This window comes from Thermobia domestica, chromosome 5, assembly GCF_964235325.1.
Source record: "Thermobia domestica chromosome 5, izTheDome1.hap1.1, whole genome shotgun sequence".
NCBI lineage: Eukaryota > Metazoa > Arthropoda > Insecta > Zygentoma > Lepismatidae > Thermobia > Thermobia domestica.
In genome coordinates this window covers 205,043,855-205,068,752 of record NC_137458.1, presented here as the reverse complement: position 1 = coordinate 205,068,752, position 24,898 = coordinate 205,043,855, and the positions used below count along the sequence as shown (strand labels likewise).

General features: G+C 36.7%; 1 protein-coding gene across 1 annotated transcript in view; it reads right to left on the bottom strand.

Moving 5' to 3' along the window:
• The window catches only part of LOC145686360 (ankyrin repeat domain-containing protein 17-like), a gene marked incomplete at its 5' end in the record, with an annotated part of 83,496 nt that overhangs the window by 28,444 nt on the left and 30,154 nt on the right, over window positions 1-24,898 (bottom strand). Inside the window, 2 exon segments of the mRNA XM_081759620.1 lie at window positions 802-921; window positions 3,813-3,924. Coding sequence (XP_081615746.1) covers window positions 802-921; window positions 3,813-3,924 — 232 coding nt within the window.

Genomic DNA, 24,898 nt, shown 5'->3' with positions numbered 1-24,898 from the left:
TTAACCTTGCAACGTTTTGTAACCACAGAATTTGAAGAAAGAAAGAAAGAAAGAAAGAAAAAAAATCCCGGACACAAAATTTCCACAAACAGCCAAGGGCTCCTCTTGTCTTCATTGTTAAAGGAATTACGTTTGATATACATTTTCTCTTGTTGGGAGTTATACCTCGGATAAGAACAGTAGTAGTAATTCGGATTTCACTGCAATTCATAGATAGACATGAGAAGGTATCACCTGCTCTATTAACTGGCTTATCATCTTGAAAGTAGAGCACTTACGTTTAGTATACACAATCGCAGGTACATCATTACTGGGAGTTACACTTCGGATACGAGTAAGATAGTTAATTGGATTTCATTGCAACCAACAGAACTGTCAGGTTATCATCTGCTCCATTAACTGGATAACAATTTTTAAGACTACAAATTTCAAAATCTTGATGTGAAAATCGCAATGAACAACATAGGGAAAAGGTTTTTGCTTCTCGTCCTACATTTATTCGAATAGGATGGATTACAGTTTTCCATCAAGTTCTCAAGAGATTCTTGATGCTGGCGGGACTTCTATAATGCTGAATGCACTACTTTCTTTAGCACGTGAGGTTTGAAGAGTCGACTGTAATGCTAACCAACATTTTATTCTGATTTCATTAGTTTCAGTATAGTGAAGTTTGATAAAAATTAGTACAGCTAACTGAAGGAATGATATTACTCTTGTCCACCAACACTGACTATAGTTTAGACTCATGCTCTAAGCTGTTCCAGAACAAAATTTACTTATGGACCCCAGTGTATTACCTACCAGCTGCGGCTAATCTTGGTGCTGTTCCTCGACTAACAACAGGCATTGAAAACGGAAGGCAGCTTTTGGAAGTTAATCGCAACGGTGAAATGACGGAGGTCATATTTCCAGCTCCTGTAACTAAATAAATAATCAGTCACATTTTGCAAAAAGAAGAACATCACTATTTCATTAAGCATATATAAAACGTTAGAAATTATGAGTATTGATATTTATGTACAGCCTTTAACAACACCCAAATTACGTTTTCAAATAACTTTTTAAGACAATTCGTATGTTTTATGCTTTAAAAAAAAAATACAGTAACTATATTAACACATGACTTAGAGAGTATACCACAACTCCCTCTAGATAAGACAGATAACTAAAAATAAAAAAAGGTTTCCGTGACTACACTAAAGTCATTTGCCAAAGGATCCTTCAAACTCCAAAACTTCTCCTGTATTCGGTATTACTTTCACCTTCTAACAGCCCATGGCAAAATAAAATACTTTCTCCCATTCTGGTAGTTGAAGTTCTTCCAACCTAACTTACACCCTTAAATGTACCTGCAGTCCAGACTTCTATATTCGTCAACTCAACTACTACTCCATTTATTCGTATCAATAATCACCAACACTCCCCGCAGCCCTCAAACTCCCAAGCACACAACAGTATACTAGACTATATCTTCGGTATAACTACGTTCATAATCCTTCCCCCAGTCTCTTCTATGTCCTTCAGAAATTGGTGGGGAAGAATTTTGAGCATAATTACACTGAAAGTACAGTTCAGTATACTATTGTATGCTTGGGGCTTTGACGGGAATCTTAGGGCTGCACGGGTGTCCATGAATCAATGCCTGGTCGAACAGTATGTAATCGCCTACCTCACTGCATTTGTAGTTTATATATATATATATATATGAATATGAGTTTTATGTCCCACGGTTATGCTGGTTAGGCTAAAGGAGACGGTGATGATGAGTAATGAATGAAATGGTGGAATGAAGAAAGTGGGAGGAAACGAGAGAACCCCGAGGAAACCCACGCACACGGTGTTTATCCACCATAAAGTTCACTTGGCGGGGGCTGGGATCGAACCCTGGACCCCAAACATCAGAGGTGAACGCTCTACCACTGAGCCACCGCGACTCCCTATTGGTATTATATTTTCATATTTTTTAAATTATCATTTTTGCTGATTTCTTTATTATTTTTCAATCTTTTGATTCTGTATGTTGTACCAGTTTTTCTTTCCATTTATTATTCCTTCGCTCTCCTGCACTCTTACAGACCTACTCGTCCCGTCATTTTATTTTCCTCCACTAGACATCCTGAACTTACCAAGACGTAATATTATGTAATCCCACATTCCAACACGACGTTCACCTGGGCACAGATTATTCTTCAACCTTCCCTTTTTCCCACCTCTACCCTTTTCTATCTGATACAGTATTTTGGTGAAAGCATACTTTTATAATATGTCTGTCCTTTAAACAGATGAATAATCAGTGATATAAATTTGTTATAATTTTATTTTTCAATACGTAAAAATCAATTTTTAACAGTGCTAATTTCTTAGTAATTATTATTACATTTTTGTCTTTTAGTTTATTTTTTCTACTAAAAAAAGGGATAATATATATTGTATGCGATCACTCAATTCATCATATCTTCACCAAGCTGTGCATGGTGCTACACCTTGAAGAACTTAGTACGCATACGATGTAATATGGTGTGAAGGACTTTATCGAGTTACGGACATCAAATTTGAGGTTTAAACTCAGCCAAATTTTCGCAGAGCTCACTTAATTGCTATTTACAACCAGGCTTATGGAAAAAATACACGAGCAAACCTGTTCGAACTAAGTATGATGTATACTTGTAGTATAAATTAGCTGAGGTCAAAAAGGACGATTATTTTTCGCAATTAGAGAATTCACTCTTTATTTTTTATTTTTTTGAATATTTTATTCGTATGTATTTTGTATGTTCCGCACATTTAGTTGTAATTGTACGTCCTGTTTGTCCAATGTATGTTACGCCACTTTTATATGGGAATGAATACATACTCGAGCTATCTAATCGTTCTTGATCCTTTACGGGACATAGTGTTTGTCACTTTTAAAAGATGGAACTAAATTGTTCTTGTTCGACATTTAGTTAATAAATGATAGGTTCTATTACAGGTATTGCACATGAAGAGTATGCGTTTTTTCCTGTATTTTTTTTCTTATGCAACGGTGTGCGTAATACTGCATTTTTCTGGAATGGGTGACGGACAGTAATCTACTCTTAAGTAAAAATTAATATGAGTTGGTTTTCTACATACATTGTGTCAAATATTTCTTCATAATTAATGAATCCAGGAATGGAATCTAACCTCCATTTTCAATGTTAATTTCATGTTATGATATATTTTGCTTAGATGCTTTTGAACCACAGTAACTGACCAATCAATGATACAATACGCTTTCTCTCACATTATGTCCCGATCAAGATGTTCTATCCATGAGGTTTGGCGAAGACATAACGCAACAAATGTTTATAAATGCGCGTAAAATCTCGTATAATAAATTAAGAAGCAATTTGCGTTTTAAGCGTAAGAGTATAAATAGCCGGGGAACTTGTAGCTCGACGCAAATCTAGCATATTCACCTTACTTACTGTTAATACACATTCCCTGCATTCCAACACTGCGGCTACTTGTACTTTTTTTATTTTTGTCGATATTATTCTCTCTACTTTTTTCCTCCATAATGTATATATGTATGTTTATATACTGATCAAATGATCTGTTGATGCAATTTTTTATTATTTCACAAAAATATTAGGCAATCGAAGATTCGACGCAACGCATAACTACATCAAAAAATTTGAAATATATTTTACATTCTTACCAAACTGTTATATTCCTGGCTTCAATTTGTAGTTCATTTTGATACGCGTGTACTAGGAGTATCAAAATCGGTGACATTTGTATTGTCTCCTTTTCCTACATTACAGAACTTCCTTTTAAAAATTACTTACTATTTATTGAACCAGACGACTTCGTTCCTGCAGACGAAACTGCATTTGAAGAGATGTTTTGCACAGATGAGCCTGGCGATTTCGAACTGCTACTTTTTGTTTTTGCAGATGTCTAGAATAAATATATCACAAAGAGTTAGACACTAGTATACATAAGCTAATTAAATCTAAGATAATTTCTAATTTCTAAGCAAAAATATAACTTCTTATCAATGTTTCGTTTATTAAGTTCGGCATGAATGGAACCACTTTACAACAGTTTGCTGCAATACACAAGTAATACATCCTTTCTACGTGAAAAGAAACTGAAAAAACTGCACTAGAATTGAACTTAGTTTATTTCAAAGTTATTTTGACCAATGTGTATGGATAGGTTATGTATTGTTGCTGGCAACTATGCTATGTAGTTTTAACTCGTAAGGAACAGCAATTTCCTTCATGTGCCCTTAGGTATTGTCAGAAAGTTGACCATAAACATTAAAACATTCTTTTCTAAAGGGCCCTGTCTTCGATCCGAGATGCCCGAGTTCAATTCTTCAGCTTTCTTCCACCTTTTTTTCTATAATCGTTTTTCATTATCATCCGTCCCTTTTAACCAAACGGGAATAACTAATGATTTCATTTTCAAGTTTCGCTGATCGCTGTTAAAACAAACTGAAGCCTTATTTTTTACTTTCATTCCTGAAATGTTTAGTGCTCAACTTCTCGTGCTGGGGAAAGCGTTTGTAAGGTACAGGCGAACTCGGATACAGATAAATTCAGACACACTAACAATAATAAACTTACATGCAAAAAAATTATACTGACATACTGCTAATGTTACAGGAATTTATTTACTAATTCCTAGAACTCAATTTCTCATCATCTTCTGCAACCACTTTCAATATCTTTTCTTATAAACTTTCTTCTCAGTCGTCGGACTTCGTTTCATTTACGAAAGACTAACTAATCTTCATTTACGAAAGACCAAACTTATTTAAAACTCACAATTACAGTAAAAACTCGTATGTAATATCAAAATATAGTAAATCTTAGGATCATTTCACGTGAAATTAACAAGTAAAACTGTGATTTCTGAGCCGACTATCTTAGATTTTTATGAAATCGAAGAAATTCGTAGGTTTGGTCGAGACAAGAAAATATGACAAATTTTAGCGTCTTGAGTAACAGAACTCTACAGTTATGGAGGTAAAAAGAAAAAGAAAAAAGAAAAAGCAAGAAAAGAAAAAAGAAAAATCTGAAATCATTCAGTTTTGCGTCTCATGATTATGTCATGTACACTAAAAAAGGCTGTGCAGATGAGTGTGAATGAAATAGTGGAAATAAAGAAAGGGGGGAAACGGAATAACCCCGAGAAAACCCATGCATACTGTTTGTCCATCACAAAACCCACTTGGCGCGATCTGGGACCGAACCAAGGACTCCACACGTCAGAGGTGAACCACTGAGCCATCGCGGGTCAGCTTAAAAGTAAGAAAAAATGTTAATTTTTTGATTGATACCGCGAACTTGAATGCATCTCTGCTCCTGACTTAATTGACATAGAAAGCTGATTCCAGTCTTGTTTAAAAGATAACACAATAGCTTTCCGGCAATAATATAATAAAGCTTTCCAACTATATAGCACAGTATCTGCAGATTTGGAAGAATGTCTTTTCAGTCATCGAGTGTGACGTTTTGACTAACTCTAGAAGACGCATACGTGGGATTTCTTAGGAACTTGGATTTGTTTTGAACACAATTAAGTTATACTGTAACATAATTGAAATAGAACTTGGGATAGTAACGGAAACATAATATACAATCAATAATTTGTTAAAATTTTTGTATAACCAATAACCTGTTAAAATTTTTGTATAATCAATAACCTGTTAAAACCTTTGTATATTGGAAGTTCGCAACACTGCATCGTCATCACAACTATTACTACTCACGTACATTATTATTATTATTATTATTATTATTATTATTATTATTATTTATTATTGTTGTTGTTTTACTACTACTACTAATAATAATAATGTAAATCACTAATTACAATAAACATATATACAGTGAAACATGCCTATATTGGCCACAATTGCTCCGCTAGAAAATGGCTAACTTACAGAAAATTCTGCAATATCATTGGTGTTTAGTGAAGTTAAAAAAAAAAAATCAATCGATAAACTTCACTGAGCTAATATGCGTGAGCGTACACTCTCATCCATAGTTTCCAGAGGGCAAAAGAAATCGTAAACCTAAAAATCAACGCTGTATGACAACTATTACGATGAAATTGATACTGAAGTATGTCAGTTGTGAACAATGTCAGTAAACAATCCTCAGGAAAATTGGATTAATCGTGATAAGTCATAGAAATACGAGAAACTATTCGAATTTACTGGAATTCTGAATTAAATAACATGGAGGCGGTAGCAGCAATACATAGAAGTGAGATAATCAAGGCTAAAATGCAATAAGGTAACCAAAAGCTTCATGTTTTTAGAAGAGGATCACTGAAGGAGACAGACATCAAATGTGGGCAAAAATTTCAGATTTATTGTAAAGTAATTCGTTACGGACTAAGTTAAGCTTTTGTCTGTGATTGTACTTTTACTTTATTATTCTTCAAAATGACTTGCAAAGAACGGTGAAAGGAAACCTTGGAAATTTCAAAACTTAATTAATTTAAAAATTCTTTATCTGTAAAAACTGCTTTGTAATTCTGTCTTTGATTTTGTTTCCACAAGTTCATGCATTGACAAATATGATGACAAGTATATTCCCGTAGGTACACGTCCCTACTATTTTCACCACAAGTACAGTAAATGCATGATCTCAGCATTAGTCGAGGGACAAAACGACTTGGAATCTCTAAGTCGTGGCATTGCGACATTAGACTATAGTAGAAGAAGAAATCTGTATCCAACTTTGTATCTGACCTGAACATTAAAGTTATAGTTACGAATGATGAACGTGTCGTTTTCAGGACTTGTATTATACGACAATCTTAATTCTACAACATAAAAATAAAGTACAAGGTCTGTCTTGAAAGTAATGTCAGTGAATTTATTGTGACACGATTGTACGTCGGAGTGCGATCTAACCGGTTGAAACTGGAACCCAGCTAAGCAGCGCTCCGTCGCTCAGTGTGCTCCGAGCATCCGGAGAGTGAGGACGAGCCTCTCCGTAAGGGTTGTTTTTTTGATCTTGTGCAAGTGAAAATGCAGCGCTCGTTGGAACCATGATTTGCGATTGAACCTTGGCAAGACAGCTACGGAAACTGTTACTATGATCAAGACTGCTTACAAGAACATGCCTTGTCAGATCGGCAAGTGTTTCGGTAGCACAAGATCTTTTTGGAAGGGCGGGAAGAGGTCGACGACGAGGACCATGACGGACGGCCATCTACAACCACCACGGTTGACAATGTGACGCGAGTGAGGGAACTATTGAACTAAGACCGACGATTAAGTGTTTATTTAATGACCGGCATGTTAAACACTCCGAAAACTCAAGTTCATGAAATCGTTACAAATCGCATGCGGAAGGTATGCGCAAAAATGGTTCCAAAAGTGCTCACTGACGACCAAAAGTCATGCAACGTTGAAACATGCCAAGAAAACCTCGACGTGTGCAAACGTGATCGAAAATTTTTGGACAACGTCATTACAGGTGATGAGACTTGGGTATCTGCATATGACCCGGAGACCAAGAGACAATCATTGGAGTGGCACACGCCCTCGTCCCCTCGCCCGAAGAAAGTCAGGATGAGCAAATCAAAGATCAAGATCATGCTCATCGTGTTTTTTTGACATCCACGGACTGGTTCTGGTTCATCACGAGCTTGCAGAACCTGGAACCACTGCGAACTCCAAATTTTATGTGGAAGTCCTCAAAAAACTGAAACGCAGGGTTGAACGCATCCGGTCGGGCATCACAGACAACTGGAAGTTGCACCACGATAATGCGCCGGTTCACAGTGCCTTCATCGTCACCGCCTACCTGGTCAAAGCAGGGATGCCAACGACCCCCAGCCCCCGTACAGCCTAGACTTGGTTTCCCCTGACTTCGTTTCCATGCCTCAAAACACCCCTGAAAGGTAAGCATTTTGGGACAGTTGATGGGATCAAAGCAGCTTGCACCACAGCATGAAAGAACATTCCGGAGAAGGATTACCGCAATACATTCCAGAGCTGGATGTCTCACTAGAGCCGATGTATCGACGCAAAAGGAGACTATTTTGAAGATTTTTAAACACTTGTAACGATAAATTCAACAAATGATTTTTAATAGAATTACTGACATTACTTTCAGGACAGACCTTGTATGTACTCACTTCATATTATTCAATACGGCACTTGGACCATTTCCACAGACACGAATAAAGGTAAGTTACACGCATTAAAATAATTTTCCAAAACTCAATTCTTTTCATTTCATTCTAAACAGAATATTCATGAATATTGGTGTAAGAATTATCGATGTCTAGATTTCTAAGAAAATGTTGGTTATTGCTGACTATACCTCTCGCATACGTCCCTAAACAATGTTAATCACAGGTAATTCACAGCATAACCGCAATATGAATTTTCTTATTTCATGTTTGTACCAAATGAATTTTCGAACACCTACTATAGTTACAATAGTCAAGAGTAGTACTATACCAATATTCTAAACTATCAAAATATAATACAAACATAAATGAAAGGTAATGACAAAGATTACGGACGTACGTATAAGCTAGTTCTGTTTCATTTTTAATAATGAACAAAATTTCCTAACAATGTTTCGTTTCGTTTCAATCATTGCTGCATACTGCTGTTATTTTGCATGTCCTTTAATCCGAAATTCCATTTAAACTCTAAAAGTTTCCAATATCTGCACGACTGATAATGTTCAACCAAGTTTTCCGTAGTTTTGTTCCAATTTCAATTTAGAGATCTCCAAACTAGAGCTTTCCTAATATTACGACACAACAATCTTATCTTAATTAATCTTGGAATTCGGAATTTACGAAGTGCATAGGGTTGCTGTGGGAACAGAATGTTCATTCTGACAACCACTCGAATTACAGCTTCTCTTTTATAGTGACCGAAGCAGATGTGAAAACTGTCAGTTACCAAATCGACACAAATTAGGTCAAAACTCACAAAATTTTGCTGATAGTAAAGTTTTTATTTGATTTCTATTTATTTATTTTTTAATACAGGTGATTTAGGATGAATAATCGAAAGATGACAGATATTAAAAAGGTATTATGTGATAGATTTCCTATGAACAGCTTGCCACAAACGCTTGTCTGAATCATACAATTAATTTAGAGTATAGTCAAAAACTGGTTGGTGGGATTTAATGGGGATGTAAGTTGCAAGGCTATTTGTTTGTTTTTGTCATGATATATCAAGTCATGCCTTTCTGAAAGCGATCGTCCAAAATACTGTTTTACTTCCATATTATAAGTAATATTGAAGTAAAATTAATGAAATTCCAGGATTTTGTTTTTACATTTAATATATTCTTTAAAAAAATAATAAAAACTAACAGTTCAATTTGAAATGTATAAATCTATTAACACATTTCAAATACACGAAACATACATATGTCTAGCCCAAAATTGTAATTTTCGGATAGGAATGTATTCTTTCACGAATTAGCATGTCCTGCACAATTCAAAATACAGCTATTATACAACGGAGCTAACTTCTTACATGCACATGATTTACTTTTACTCTTCAAATATATATTTCTTCTTGATCACTACACTTGTTTACATGAATCTTCTACTACCATAATTATTACATTTGGACTTGACATGAACAGCTATGGAAATCATTTAAACGTTACCGTAAATGTACTGTCTTCGGAAACAATTCTCGGAAGCTAGTAAGGGCTTGAGGAATGATAAAGAAATGGGGAAACTGGTTGTGTCACTAGCTGCTCAACACGTACGAGCATCTACTTTCAAAAACAGTGCGATATCGATGTTCGAGTTCCCGCTAATCCAGCAATCAGATTTTTCTGGTTATTCTAATATTATTTATTTAGTTAAAACGATCACTTCGAAGTTTTCCTGGTGTATGCCTCTCCGAAAATCAACAAATTCCGTACGATCCTAGCCTAAAATACCACTTTACAAACTAAACCAGCAAACTAGCTTTTTTAATACAAAAATATCTCACAGAAAAAAAAGGAGCATTACTCACCATCTGTAACATATTAACAAAATTTGAAGTTGAGAACATGTAACTAACTACTAACTCAAATGGTCTATGGAACCCAGAGGTTCAATGACGCGTTCACAAAAGCTCTACACTGACTTCTATCCTTACCCAATTGAATCCCGTTTCTACTTCGTATTTCTATCTCTGCGAGATCCATCTAATATAGTCCTCTCATCTGCGCCTAAGTCTTCCTATTGGCTTTTTTCCGATTGGTCTTCCAGTTAAATACTGAAAGCGTTCCTACTTTCTTCTATCCTGGCTACATGACCTGCCCACCTGAGTCTCCTACACTTGACGACCCTAACAATGTTTGGTAAACCGTATAAATTATGTAGTTCCTCGTTATGAAGTTTCCACCATTTCCCATTCTCGTTCCTCTTGGGCCCGAATGTTCGTCTCAGGACCTTGTTCTCAAATACTTTCATTCTATGTTCTTCCCTCAGAGTAAGCGACCATGTTTCGCAACCATACAGAACAACACGCATGATTATCGTTTTTATATATTTTAAGCTTCAAATTCCTCGACAGAATTCGACAAGAGATCTTGACCTGAATAATACCACGAATTCTCTGCTTTTAGTCGACATTTAATTTCTTCGTGAATATGATTTTTGTCGGTTAATATTGATCCCAGATATTTGAAAGTATTCACTTTATCAAAAGTATTATTCGATATTTTAACGCATCTATAATTTGCCATATTACGATCCCTATGAACTTCCATATATTTAGTTTTCTCTGAATTTACTTCTAAACCCATTGCCCTTTCAAGCGTTTAATACACATCTGCATTTCTTTCTATTGTTCTCCTCTAATCCCCTATTAAATTTACGTCATGAGCATACGCTATAACCTGGTGAACACCGTTCAACTCTAGGCCCTGGTTGCTATCTTTGATTTTCCTTATAGCGTATTCCAGGAAAAAGCTGAACAATAATGGCACCAATGCATCTCCTTATTTCAGGCATTCTCGACGCAAAAGCTCGTGGCGACAGCAGAGAAATGCCTCTATAATTACGAGGGCAATCCCCCCCCCCAAAAAAAAAGGTGGTCTATTTTTTGGGGACGTAGAGAAACTTTTAATACGGTTGTTGGCAACACTGTTGTGGGTGGTGCCTTCTCCGCTACCACATAAGCATGCAGGCGCTTTGCTCGGATGCTCAGTCTTGGCTTGGCAGCCATTCGAAATGGAGCTCCCGATGAACGTTGCCGCCAAGTGCGAAGTTCACGCAGTTATTCGATTTTTGAACGCAAAAGGTGTTAAACCGGTTGAAATTCATCGCCAATTGACGGAAGTGTATGGACAGTCGTGCATGGATGTCAAAAACGTTCGCAAGTGGTGTAGAGAGTTTACAGCCGGTCGTACTGAAATTCATGACGAGGAAAGGAGCGGGAGGCCATCAATTGCCGACGAGACAATCGCGAAAGTTGAAGAACTCATGCGTAAAGATCGGAGGATCACTCTGCATGCTCTCTGCATTTTGGTTCCTGAGGTTTCCAGAAGCACCATTCACAGGATTTTAACGGAAAAGTTGCAATATCGGAAGGTGTGTGCAAGATGGGCATGGCGGCAAGCTGGTATGACATGGGCATTGTAAAACTGCCACAGCATCGACCGAAAACTGTCTACAAAAATGCATCGACCGAAATGGCGATTATGTAGAAAAATAAAGCTTTCTTCAACCTTTAAAGTGATGTAGCAATTATAGAAAATAAACAGTTCTTTGTATATCTAAAAATATACGAGATTTTTTTTTTTTTTTTTTTATTTTATTTTAAGATTGCCCTCGTACTACACTCAATTTTGTCGCCTTTCTTGTGAATTGGAACAATGATAGATTCTTTCCACTCGTGTGGCAATTCTTCCTTGTTCCAGATAAGGAGAAAGAGTTTATGTATCTTGTTCCACAACTTTTCGCTTTCACCTAAAATTAACTCTGCCAGAATTTTGTCTACACCCGAATATTTGTGTTTCTTTAATTTCTTTATAGCGATTTCTACTTCTATTCGGCTAGGTTCTGGGTTATACGGTTCTGTGGTGTGTATATCCCTTTTTCCACACACATTAGTTTTTAGTTGCATGTTACGCAATTTGTCAAAGAAAACTTTCTATCTATTTAAGACGCATCTGTATCAGTGAGAACTGTTCCGTCAGCCTTCTTTAATATATAAGGACGCGGCTAATAGACTGAAACAGTGTGACGTCACATCATCCTCGTTGTCATGGTGATCGCCATTTCATTTTCTAAACAAGTAGCCTAAATACCTAAAAAACCTATGTGCAAAACCAAAACAGTGCTGAAATATTTCGGAACTGCAAACATTAGAGTGAAAGAAATACTTATGTTTCTTTTTTTAAGTATTTCTAATGAATGAAACTGAGAAAAAAGATGGAAAGGGCAATTAGAAAAGAAATATGTTAAATACTGTTACGTGCATGACAAACATTGAAACTGAAATCAGCGAGTTCACGTGTCTTATGAAATTTTCCCTCTGATGTATATTTTGAGAATTTCTATATTTTCAGGTTAAATTAAACCTAAAAGTGTACTCACCCTGCTTATAATCAGATACGAACTTTAAATAATTCCGGAAAATTTCTGATTCAATAACATGAGTATATATTATTGCAAATATGAACAGGATTATTGTTTGACACTTGTTTAAAATATATACTGACCCATTCATAATTGGATGTGTAATTATTGTATCTTTTCTAAATGCTTAAAAAAAAAAAAAAAAAGTTGATAGAGAATATATGAAAAGATGTTACCTGTATCCACTGATGGTCTGGATTGAATATTTCTAAAGGCTAGCCTTTTCTTTCTTTTGTAATGTCTACTTAGAAATAATATTGTGCACTCCAATTATAAACAGTAGACATTAGAAGTGTAAATGCCCCAATAGAATTAATATTATTTTAAAAGACTTTTTTCTTTTTTAAAAATCATATATTTTTATAGCTTTCTCTGTGCCGACAGTTTGACAATCTACAAGTTAGGGATTTTATATTGCATATAATTGCTTCTTAGGATTACATGATAATTGTGCTTACATTAACTATTTGATTTCTACTTTATTACTTAGGAATGTGGAGCTTTTCGAAATAAGTTCTTTAGCTCCATTAGCTTCATGCGTTTGTATAGAAAAAAAACATGGCGATCATCATGGTAACGGGAAGGAAATTACGACATCACTATTCCAGTCTATAGCCTTCCTTAAATTCCTTGATCCCCTTATATACATGTCCCGAATGTTTTTATTTTTACTATTAAGTTCCTTAATTTTAGCTTTCAAAAAATCGCGTTTCTTTGTTTTAAAAGTTTTGGAAGTTCCCCGCCTGATGTCTACGAAATTTTGTGTAGTTATTTCATTCGGATTTTGTAGCCAAAGTAATTTCGCCTGTTTTCTCTTCTCCGCTAGTTTAATGCATTCCTGGTTGAACCATGGCTTCCTCCTACGTATTTCTGCTTGTCCTAATTTTTCTTTTGTTGAAATTTTAATCCAAGTATCCTCAACACTAGTGCACTCCGAATCTTCTAAAACCGAAAATCTATTCAAAAGTTCAATTTGATATTCCTCTCTTACCTGGCTCTCTTCTAATTTCTTTAAATTAAATCTCAAGGTTTTCCGACACTGAATATTTCCTTTATTCAACTATAATCTCTCACTCATATTATCGCTGCTCCAGGTAGTGATCAGTGTCTCAATCAACCCTCTAAACGAACAAACATTAATTATGCTAAATTGTCTTCTTCTAAAACGTGATCAATTTGATTATGTGTTTTTCCGTCTGGTGAGGTCCAAGCGCATTTGTGAACGTCGCGATGTGAGAATTTTGTACTCTTCACGATAAGGTTTTTGGATGTTGCCAAGTTTACGAGTCTAAAACGCTGTGATTACTATTTTTATGCAGATTTTCGTTTCCAATAATCAGTTTGAAGATATCCTCTCGTCCTACCTTCGCATCGAAATCCCTCAATAGAATTTTCATATGGTAACGCGGGAATTGGTCAAATATCCGTTCCACTTCTTCGTAAAAACACTTTTAATCGTTATCCTTATCTTCTGTTAGTGCATGTACATTAAAAACAAAATAATATCACACCAACGACCCTAAGAGTAATAAAGAAAAGTCTATCATTAACAAATTCAATCCGCTTAATTGCTGATATTATTCGTTTGTGAACGAAACATCCTGTTCGTAATTGGTGATTTTTGTTTCCTTCCCCGTAAAAGAACGTGAAATTTCCGGAATTCACAGTTCAATTTCCTTCCCACCTAACTTCCTGAACTGCTACTACGTTCATCCTGCATTTCTCTAACTCACTCGTTACGGATTTTAACGCGCCTGCCCTATAAAGACTTCTAATATTCCATGTTCCAAATCTCATGTCCATTTTCTTTTGCTGAGATCGTGCCAAGTTATCAGTCCTGGTCCGAGGCTTCTGTGAATGTTTCTGATATTTTTAAATACAGGATGAGTTTGTTAGCCTCACCCACACCCCTAAGCTGGTGGTCAACTCCTTGTCGTCTGTCCGCAACTGCTTATTCAGTATATTCACAACCTCGATATCCAGAGGCCTTCTTCTCGATCCCCAACCTGAGGACGCGCCATGACACACAGTGGCACGAAATGCTTAAAACATGGCCAAAATTCAAAATCTCTTTCATTGTGTACAAAAATGGGTATGCTGTGGTGTTTGACCTCACTGATTACGAATTTGATACCAAAACTGAAAATTTCAAAATGGTGGGTTCAATATGGCGGATCAAATTTTGAAAAAGTGGAATAAAGTAAAAAAAATATGTACACTGGGGGGTTTTCACCTCACTGATAAATTTGATATCAAAGTGGAAAAATTGAAAATAGTAGACCCAATATGGCGGATAAAATTAACATATTTAAATACGGTGCGAACAATTTATAATCTTTGGCCAGTGCCCTGTTTCCCAACGTTTGATATTTTCTTCTTGATATTTCCATATCAAGAAAAAGGAATAGTGCTTCTTCATTAGTATACATGTCCATGTGTGAAGACATTGATGTCACAGCTTTCTTATACTTCTCTGCTCTCGATGGACTTGAAGATAAACCTTCTTTGACATATTTTGAAGCGATCAATTTTCCGGAAGACCTAAGACTCATTTGCGTAGCGTACGCTAATGTATTAACGTCACTATTATTCCGAATTTCTTCAGTTCTTCTTTGCTTTGAAAGTTCGCTTAAAGATATTCCCGAAGAAGATGGTCGGCCTTTTTGTTTCCTTGGTGTCTTCGCAGTATTACCAGGTAAACAAAACGATAGCATAACACTTAGCCATTCATTATTCTTGTTAAAAAGTTATCTATATTATAAAATTGAAAGTGACTATGTTTGTGACTCTTAATCTCTTGAACCGCCCGACCGATCTCGATCACATTTTTAACGTAGATGCGGTTCTGGCCTGGGAGTGTTTTTAGCTATTCACTTTGACGGTAGAACTTACGAGAGGAAGAGGAGGGAGACACAGAAAAAATAAGTAAAACATAATAACTCTTGAACAACCCAATCGATCTTGATCAAATTTTCAATGTAGTTGAGGTTCGGGACTGGGTTGGTTTTTATCATTTCACTTTGACGGAGAGGGGTAGGGGAGAGGGAGGAGGGGAAGATACACAAAAATCAATAAATATAAAAATAAAAGTAACTATGTTCGTGAATTAATAACTCTTGAGCCACCCGATCGATCTCAATCAAATTTTCAACATATATGAAGTTCGAACCTGGGAAGTTTCTTATCTCATTTTGACAACAGATCTTAATGGAGGGTGAGGGTAGGAGGGGAAATATATGAAAATGAATAAAACTTAATAACTTGAACCACCCTACCGATCTCGATCAAACTTTCAACATTGATAAGGTTCGGGCCTGAGATGTTTTCTTCATTTCACTTTTACTGTGCATCAAAGGGGAGGGGGAGGGGAAAGATATATGTAAAAAAAAAAAAGTAAAAATAATAGTGACTGTCTTTGTGACTTCATCACGTTTAAACTACCCAACCCAACCGATCTTAATCACATTTTCAATATGGATGAGGTTCGGACCTGGGGTGGTTTTTATATCACTTTGGCGGTAGAACTCTGGGAAGGGAAAGGGGAGGGGACAGATATATAAAAATAAATAAAACTTAACTCTTGAACCACCCGAACTTAACTCTTGAACCACCCGACTGATCTCGATCAAATTTTCAACACAGATTAGGTTCGGGCCTGGAAATATTTTTTATATACGTTGTGTGATTGGAAAGTTTTAAGACAGTTGGCAATGCTGCTCAGGAGGAGTAGATATAATCGCCCGTTAGCATGGCAACGGTGGCTTGGTGTGTCCTTGAGACATGTTGAAACATGCACCGAGATATCTTTATTCAGTACAGCGTAGCAACCAGTTGAGTGCGGGCGCGTGTGTGTGTGTGTTTTGGCGGATTCTTAAGTGCGCAAAATGGATGAAAAATTGGAACAACTCGCTTGTGAAATTTTGTTTCAAAACTGGAAAATCTGCTTCGGAGACTTACGAACTCTTAAAAACAGCTTTTCCAATGTCTGAGCCGGTCAAACGTGTATATCTGGTTTCACAGGTTCAAAGATGGCCGCGAGTCAGTAGAGGGTGATCCCCGGTCTGGCCGGCCTTCAACATCAAAAACTAAAGAAAACATTGCGAAAGTTGGCGATTTAGTGCGCTCGAACCGTAGACTTACAATTATGGAGATGGCTGAAGACCTGAATTTAAGTTTCTATGCGGTTCAGTCGATTTTAACTGATGATTTGAACATGCGCCGAGTGTCCGCGAAATTCATTCCAAAAGTGTTGTCATACGAGCAGAAACGACACAGACTTGAAGTGTCCCCAGAACTGTTTAATCGAGCCGAAATGGACTCAGATTTCTTGAACAGGGTAATAACAGGTGATGAATCATGGGTTTATAGGTATGACCCAGAAACAAAAGCCCAAATCTTCTCAGTGGAAGAGCTCAGATTCAAAATGGCTAAAGAAAGCGCGACAAAGTCGGTTGAATGTGAAGCCAATGTTGGGTGTCCTTTTTTTTTCGATTCTAAGGGTATCATGCATCATGAATTTGCCCCTAGGGGGCAGACAGTCAACCAGGAATACTATAAAAGTGTCCTTCAGGGTCTGCGCGAAAATGTGCGGCGAAAAAGGCCTGCCCTATGGAAAGAAAAGAATTGGATTCTCCACCACGACAATGCAGCAGCGCATCGTGCGTTCTCGATCCAGGAATTTTTGGCCAAATTCAACATTCCTATGCTTCCGCAACTCCCGTATTCCCCAGATTTGACCCCGGCCGACTTCTACCTCTTTCCTAAATTAAAATTGTCATTGAAAGGGAAGAGATTTGACTCAATTGAGGACATTCAAGCAAATACGGAGAGAGTGCTTCACTTCACAACGGAAAACAATTTTCAGGAATGCTTCCAGAAGTGGAAACACCGTTGGAATCGATGTGTTCATTCAGCAGGGGACGACTTTGAAGGAGATCCATCACAATAGCCTTAAGTACTGCCATTTTTAAATTACAAGTCCAGTCTTAAAACTTTCCACTCGCACCTCGTATTTTCAGTTTGACGGTAGAACCTAGGGGGGGAGGAGAAGGGGAGATTTATATATAAACATAAATAAAACTTAACTCTTGAACCACCCAACAGATCTCAATCAAATTTTTAACATAGATGACGTTCGGGCTTTGGATAATTTTTATCATTTAAATTTGATGGTGCAACGTAGGGGAGGGGAAGGAGGACGCGGAGATATATGTAAAAAAATAAAAATGAAAGTGGCTGTCTTTGTGACTTCACTCTTGAACCACTTGACCGATCTTGATCAAAACATAGATGAGGTTCGGGCCTGGGATGGTATTTATCTTTTCACTTTGACGATAGAACTTAGCGGAGGGGGAGGAAGAAGTTGAAAAATAAGTAAAACTTAATAACTCTTGAACCAAACGATCAATCTGGATCACATTTTTAACGTAGATAAGGTTCGGGCCTGAGATGTTTTCTATCATTTCACTTTGATGGTAAACTTTAGGGGAGGGGAAGCAGGGATATATATATATATATATATATATATATATATATAACTTAGTAACTTTTGAACCACAGGACCGATCTCGATCAAATTTTCAACCTAGATGAAGTTCGAACATGAGATCATATCACTTTGACGATGTACCTTCAAGGAGGGGGAAAGACATTTACAAATGATCGAAAATGACCGATATTAGTGACGAATCTATAGATTTGAGGTCGCTGAGATGAGCAGTGACACTTCTGATGCCTTTTAAATCCAAATTCAGCCCCGCAAATTGTGGGAGGGGAGGGGGATATTTAAAAATCGAAAATTACCAATATCAAGGAGAGCTTAGTAATAGTAAAAAGTGACTGACTAACGAAACATATTACTATTTTTTCTTAATTTAACCAAACGAAGCGGGTAATTGATGCTAGTGCTTTCCATTGGTCTGTTGATATTTGCTCCTCATCTTATAAAATAAAGATGCGATGTGTGTCCATGTCGTCACATAGTTTAATACAACGACACTCTTCGAAGATAGACGATTTGACAAATTTTCAACTATGATTTGAAGATCGCTTTCCAAATGATCTTTCATCAAAACAAATCTCTCTTTTCTCAATAATTTGATGAGTTCATCTTTTGAACCTAAAATTAGTATACCTAATATAATTAATATTATGAAATAATCACTTCTTGTATTACTAAACTATTTAATTTTATTTAATTCAATTTATTTTATAAAATAATGAAAACTAAAATATGTATGCACTGATTACCCTTTTCAGTTATACTGAAGTATTCTTTCTCTTTCTTTATTTGTTGACCTTCACTATCTTCTTTGTATGTACCTTATAAACATCATTTTCACTTATTTAATAATCACTTTAGCTTATTTTTTAGTCTTTGTTCAACATTAACAAACTGCTTAAATATTCATTAACCGCAACTTTTTATTCATTCGTAACGTACAAAAAAGGCGCAGTTGTTTTTACCACATTTTTGTAGTAAATCGATCATAGATTATACGCCAATAAAAATTTTAGCGGAACGGAGCGTTATGTATAACTTTTAAGTTCAGTTTTCAATCCACTTTATAATAATTTCAATATTTTTTTATATAAACATTAATGAAAATAAATTTATAGTAAACAATGTATTATAAATAATATATGATGTTAAAATACTCTACTTATCTCCCACCAAAACATTCATTTCGATTTAAATAGATCGGAAAAGTATACAATGAACTATTTCATATGAAACTCGAGCTATATTTCACTCGCGCATCAACTGTTACGAGACGCACAAAAGTAGGTACACTTTGACTTCCAATAATAGCTCTGGTATAAACGGTAGACCGTTTCCATAGGTGAAGTTTAGGAGACCAACTGTCCCTCTAACCAACTTCATACTTAAAAATAAACAAATAGGAACTTTTATATTTTCATTTTTGGCCACTTTTTAGGTATTTCGTACCATTGTGTGCCGTAGTGACAGGAACCCACATTACACAATTATAAAATAGTATAAAAATCACGTATTATTACGATCAACGTATTTAAATGAGAAAGCACACTAAGAAAAAAATGTCAGTGAATTCTCTCTGACAAGGAAACTTACGGAAGTGTCACTCACCGATTTGAATGAAACTTTGCATACTTGTAGAACATCAAAAAATAATCGACACGTATTTTTTTTTTTTTTTTATATCTGCAATGGTGCGCGTTTAAGGGTAGAAACTACCCTTTGAACGGTAGGGGTGGTCTCCAAGCAGACACAAAACAATCATTTAATGTAGAAGAAAACATATTGTCATGGGGTATTTAGAACAGTTGATGCAGAATCTGACGTCAAAATTAGAAAATTCAAAATGGCCGATCTAATATGGTGATTACAATTACAAAAAGTCTTCTGGTTTGAAGTGCTCTGCATTTAGCCAAGAACAATCGAGTTAGTAGGGGTTACTGGGAGAAGGTTGCTAACCGATTTCAAACAACTTTCTGTACGTATTTTAACGGGAGGCTTGATTAAAGCGTGTCTATGCATCTCTCATTATTATTATTATTATTTGGTCTAGGAATTAATTCGTGCGGTTGGTACGCACACATTGAAGCTGTAGTACAAACACAAAATACATAAATACCTTAAGAAAAATATTGTCCATCGCTAGCCACCACTTTCGCCCATCTGTCAGGCAATGTACGGATTCCGTGGCGAAAGAAGTCCTCATCCTTGGAAGGGATCCAGTCAGAGACCCATGTTTCGATATCTTCTGAAGAAGTAAACCGCTGTCCAATCAAATCGTTGTTCATGCAATCGAACAAGTAGTAGTCCGAAGGAGCAACGTCTGGTGAATACGGCGGGTGGGGTAAAACTTCTCATCCGACATTTTCTAAATAGGTTTTGACCGGTTTTGCGACATGTGGGCGAGCGTTATCATGTTGAACAATAAGTTTATCATGTCTGTTCTCCCATTCTGGTCGTGTTCTGGCAAGAGCTTCCTTCAAACGCATTAATTGTCGTCGATAACGTTCTCCATTCATAGTTTCACCCGGTTGCAGCAGCTCATAGTACACCACACCTTTCATATCCCACCATATGCACAGCATAACCTTTGCACAGTGAATATCTCGTTTTGGTTGTGATGGACCTGGTTCACCTGGTTTCACTCAGGCCTTTTTTCGTTTAGGGTTCTCGTAATGGATCCACTTCTCATCACCCGTAATAATTCGATGCAGAAACCCCTTTCTGCTCTGTCGTTGAAGCAGCAATTCGCAAATGGTTTTTCGTCTTTCAACGTCTCTGTCTTTCAATTCATGTGGAACCCAATGTGACATCTTTTGAATCATTCCCATGGCTTTCAAGCGTTTGGAGACTGTTGTTTGATCAACGCCTAATGCTGCTGCAAGTTGTTCCTGCGTTTGACACGAATCCTGCTCGAGCAATGCTGTCAATTCTTCGTCTTGAAATTTTTTTGGCTGTCCAGCTCGCTCTTGGTCTGCCAAGCCGAAATCACCACTTCTAAACCGTGCAAACCACTTCTGACACGTTCGCTCAGCTAGAGCATGGTCACCATACACTTCCACCAAAATACGATGACTTTCAGTCGCACTTTTCTGCATATTAAAGTAATGCAGCAGGACACTCCGCAAAAACACTTTATCAGGCACAAATTGCGCCATGTTCACTTAACTACAAACTGGTGTTGTTGACGCTTTAATCCACTGCCCTATACTACGAACGATACGCGATCACAGGGGTTTGCAACACATGTGTGGATACACGGAACTGTGGGACGCTCCGTTCGTTGCGCCATCTCTTGTCCACCCGCACGAATTAATTCCTAGACCAAATATTATTATTATTATTATTATTATTATTAAGTATTCTGTCTTTTGGCAGGTCCTGGGACTAGTGAGGTTTCTTTTCTTATTTCTTTTCTTCTTAATTTTCAGTTTGGACCTGGAAATGTTTCTTCCATGTTTCTCGATTTTCAGCTTCCTCTTTTAACTCCCAATATTTTCTTCTGTTTTCCAATTATCATTATCATCGATCACTTGTGTTCTTCTTCCTATTCCTCACTTTCCTTCCATCTTTTCTTCTATGGCGGTATGAAAAAGACAATCTCTTCCCAAGATGTGTCCAATCCAATTGGCTTTTCTACGAAGGATGATGGCTAAAAGCGTCCTCTTCTCTCCTATCCGTTTTAAAAAGTCTTTGCTTGTTCTCTCCCTATTCGAGGTGCTTATTTAAAGTGATTCCTCTCGCCTCTCACTATCCGGATTGCTTATTGAAAGTGAGTCCTCTCGCCTCTCACTATAGTCTAAAACAAACTCTTTAAATCTAAAAATGTCCTTGTTAAGGCATCAAATTACTTCTGAGATCATGCTTTCAAGAGGTTTCTCGCGCAGCGTCTAATGCAAAGTCCATTTTGTTATTCGATTTGTGGAGTGATCACAATTCATCAACTTTTGAACCTATTTTATGAACGGAAGATCCTCAAAATAAAAATCCTTCCTACAGGAACAATTGGTAGGATTCAGCCTCTTGATATGTTCTTTAGTCCGTAGAAAAATTTCTTGAGACATTTTCTGACATTGTCCTTCTCTACAACTAAAATATAAATTTACATCTCCGTAATAAAGATCCAATCACTGATTCATAACCAATTTTCTTCTCCCAGATTTGCAAATTTTATTAGGTATGCGTGGTACTAAATCGGTTATTTGGAAGAAAGCCCAGCTGCGTTTGAAAATCTAGTAACATTTTGTTTCAAATATTCTGCAGCATTTTGCGATTTGTGCATAGTTATCGCCGTAATAAGGTGTTCGTGCTGTAAACGATGTTTATACATCACACACTTTTTGTGGAATATCATTACTGTGAAACGTTTCCTCGATAAATTCACAATTATAACAATTTTGAGGATAATGAAGTTCTCACGTAGTCAGAGGCGAGGGGACTCACTTTAAATAAACACACCGACTAGTGAGAGGCGAAGGAACTCATTTTCGATAAGCACCACAAATAGTGAGAGGCGAGGGACTTGCTATAAATAAGCACTCCTAATAATGAGAGGTGCAGACACACACTTTAATCAAGCATCCCATTTAAGTACGCACGGAAAAGCAGGGTTGGCAAAAACCATGTTTTTTTTTATTGAGAAAACAAAAAAAATGTTGTTTAAACCTGGTTTTTTTGGTTTAAATAATTTGCTCTATGTATTTATATCATATATGGACAGAAATAAGCTTGTTTCACCTTGGTGTTATTCTAAGGCCCCATAACCTGAGCTCTGACAGATCTAACATCGTGTAAGTTGACGACAGTGTTGCGAACTGTCATAGCAAAAAGAATCAAAGCGACCACTTGACAGAACGATGAAGGAATCGAATTACTTTATCACTGATTGAATCAGATTATAAGTTGAAATATTTACAAACTAGACATTTAAAAAATAATCGTACTTCACTTTACTCCTCAACATTCCAGCACAACGTATAGTTCCACTAGGCCTAACGCTATTGCTAGAATAATGAATATTTTTTTCTTTTTCCACTTATTGACACAACTCTGTTCTTTTGACACGTTTGCTACGTAAATAGAAGTGGGGTTACATGGAACAACAACCGGTCTACCTCCCTGTCGCCGCAGGGAGTAGGTTTTCGTGGAATTGAAAACGAAGAGGGTAGCGAGTCTGTACTGCTCTTCTTAAGTTCAAGGGCAATGAACCGTGATTTGGAATGTCAGGCTAAAATTAGTAGAATTTCTAATGGTCTTTGTAGGAAATTTGCTGACATCGGAAAAAATGTACATAGTCTATATGTTACAGAGACCGTTATAATGAGCTTTTCATAAGGACTGATTTAGAAATTGAGTAGTTGGAAAGTAACGAACATGATCCAGCTATGTTTGTCTTTTCGTAGAAGAAATTTTCTCACCAATATGTGAAGGGAAGGATAGGTTTAGACCCACAAAATACATTTGGAAACACTAGGTTGTTTCCATGGTAACAGAACAGTGTTGTCACATTTATACCTACTCATTACTGTGAAAGTTTATGTTGTCAGGTTGTTTTGATTTTTTGTGCTATCATCTCAGTGCACTGGTGTGAATGTTGTGGTGTAATAGTTATTATTTTCATTCATCAGTGGAATATAGTTTGTAATCGGATTATTCACATAGACCTAAAATATAAATTTAGTATGTGTATGTGTATGTGTTTGTGTTTGTGTTTATGAACACAATGCCTGAATGCATAAGAAGTGCGAAAAGAGGGCGCCCTCGACAAGTCAGGCACTGGAATTTGTGTTTAATCTTAGGGAATATTTCGAAAAAGAACGTAACGACGGTCCTTTACTGCCATTGAATCAAGTGACTGAAAGAGTAGATTCAGCTTTATACATTAGCCTTACAACTGTGAAAAGAATCACAAAAGAGAAGTGCCCGAAAGGAAACCGACGGAAACTTTATCCTAGGAAAAAAACGTAGGATTTCTACAGTAAACGGAATTAAACTATCTACAACTGATAGCCATTCTCTAACGTAAGTAGTTTCCATTTTTTTTTTTTTTTTTTTTTTTTTTAAAGATATAACATTATGGATCTTACGCAGAGTCGTTCTGACGCGTGTTTAGTGTCATACTACAGAGTTGAGTTGATTTTGAGTTTAATGTCTCTTTCAGTAGCAAGGCTATATGAGACGTGGACCTACTGATTAAAGTGAAATCCGAACCAGATCAGCTCCCGCCGGGAATCGAACCGGGGTCTCCCATGCCAAAGGCGTACGCTAACCGCTTAGCCACGAAGAAGCCCGATGTCATATTAGAGCTCGAGTAACGTATGTTTCCATGCAGTAGTCAGACATTTAGTATGACGATAATCATACGTCAAAACGACTCGTTCTGTGTGTTTAGAAGTAACGGTTGTTTTCTTTATGATTTTGTAAACTATCTTAATGCAATACTAATTTGTTTGTTTCTTTTGACTAATACTTTCGTCAGGCATAATGTTAAATAATATTTTTGTTGTAATACATAGGTGATTCTTTTCCCATAAAATGTGCCCCTTGTTATATTGTATTGTTACAGAAGATAAATATGGTAACCGCACTTGATCGCACGTGAGAGTTGTCAGAGCTCTTCTTAGCGCGGCCTTACTCTAGTATGTAACAACCAGGTTATGCTGGAAGGGGTCGCATAAGCTTAAAGCGGAATCCAAACCGCTTCTCGGCTTACATCCAAGAGAAATTGTCCTCCATTTGGACTAAACCGGGACTAATGGCCACAAATGCGATAAGTCTGCCGACTCA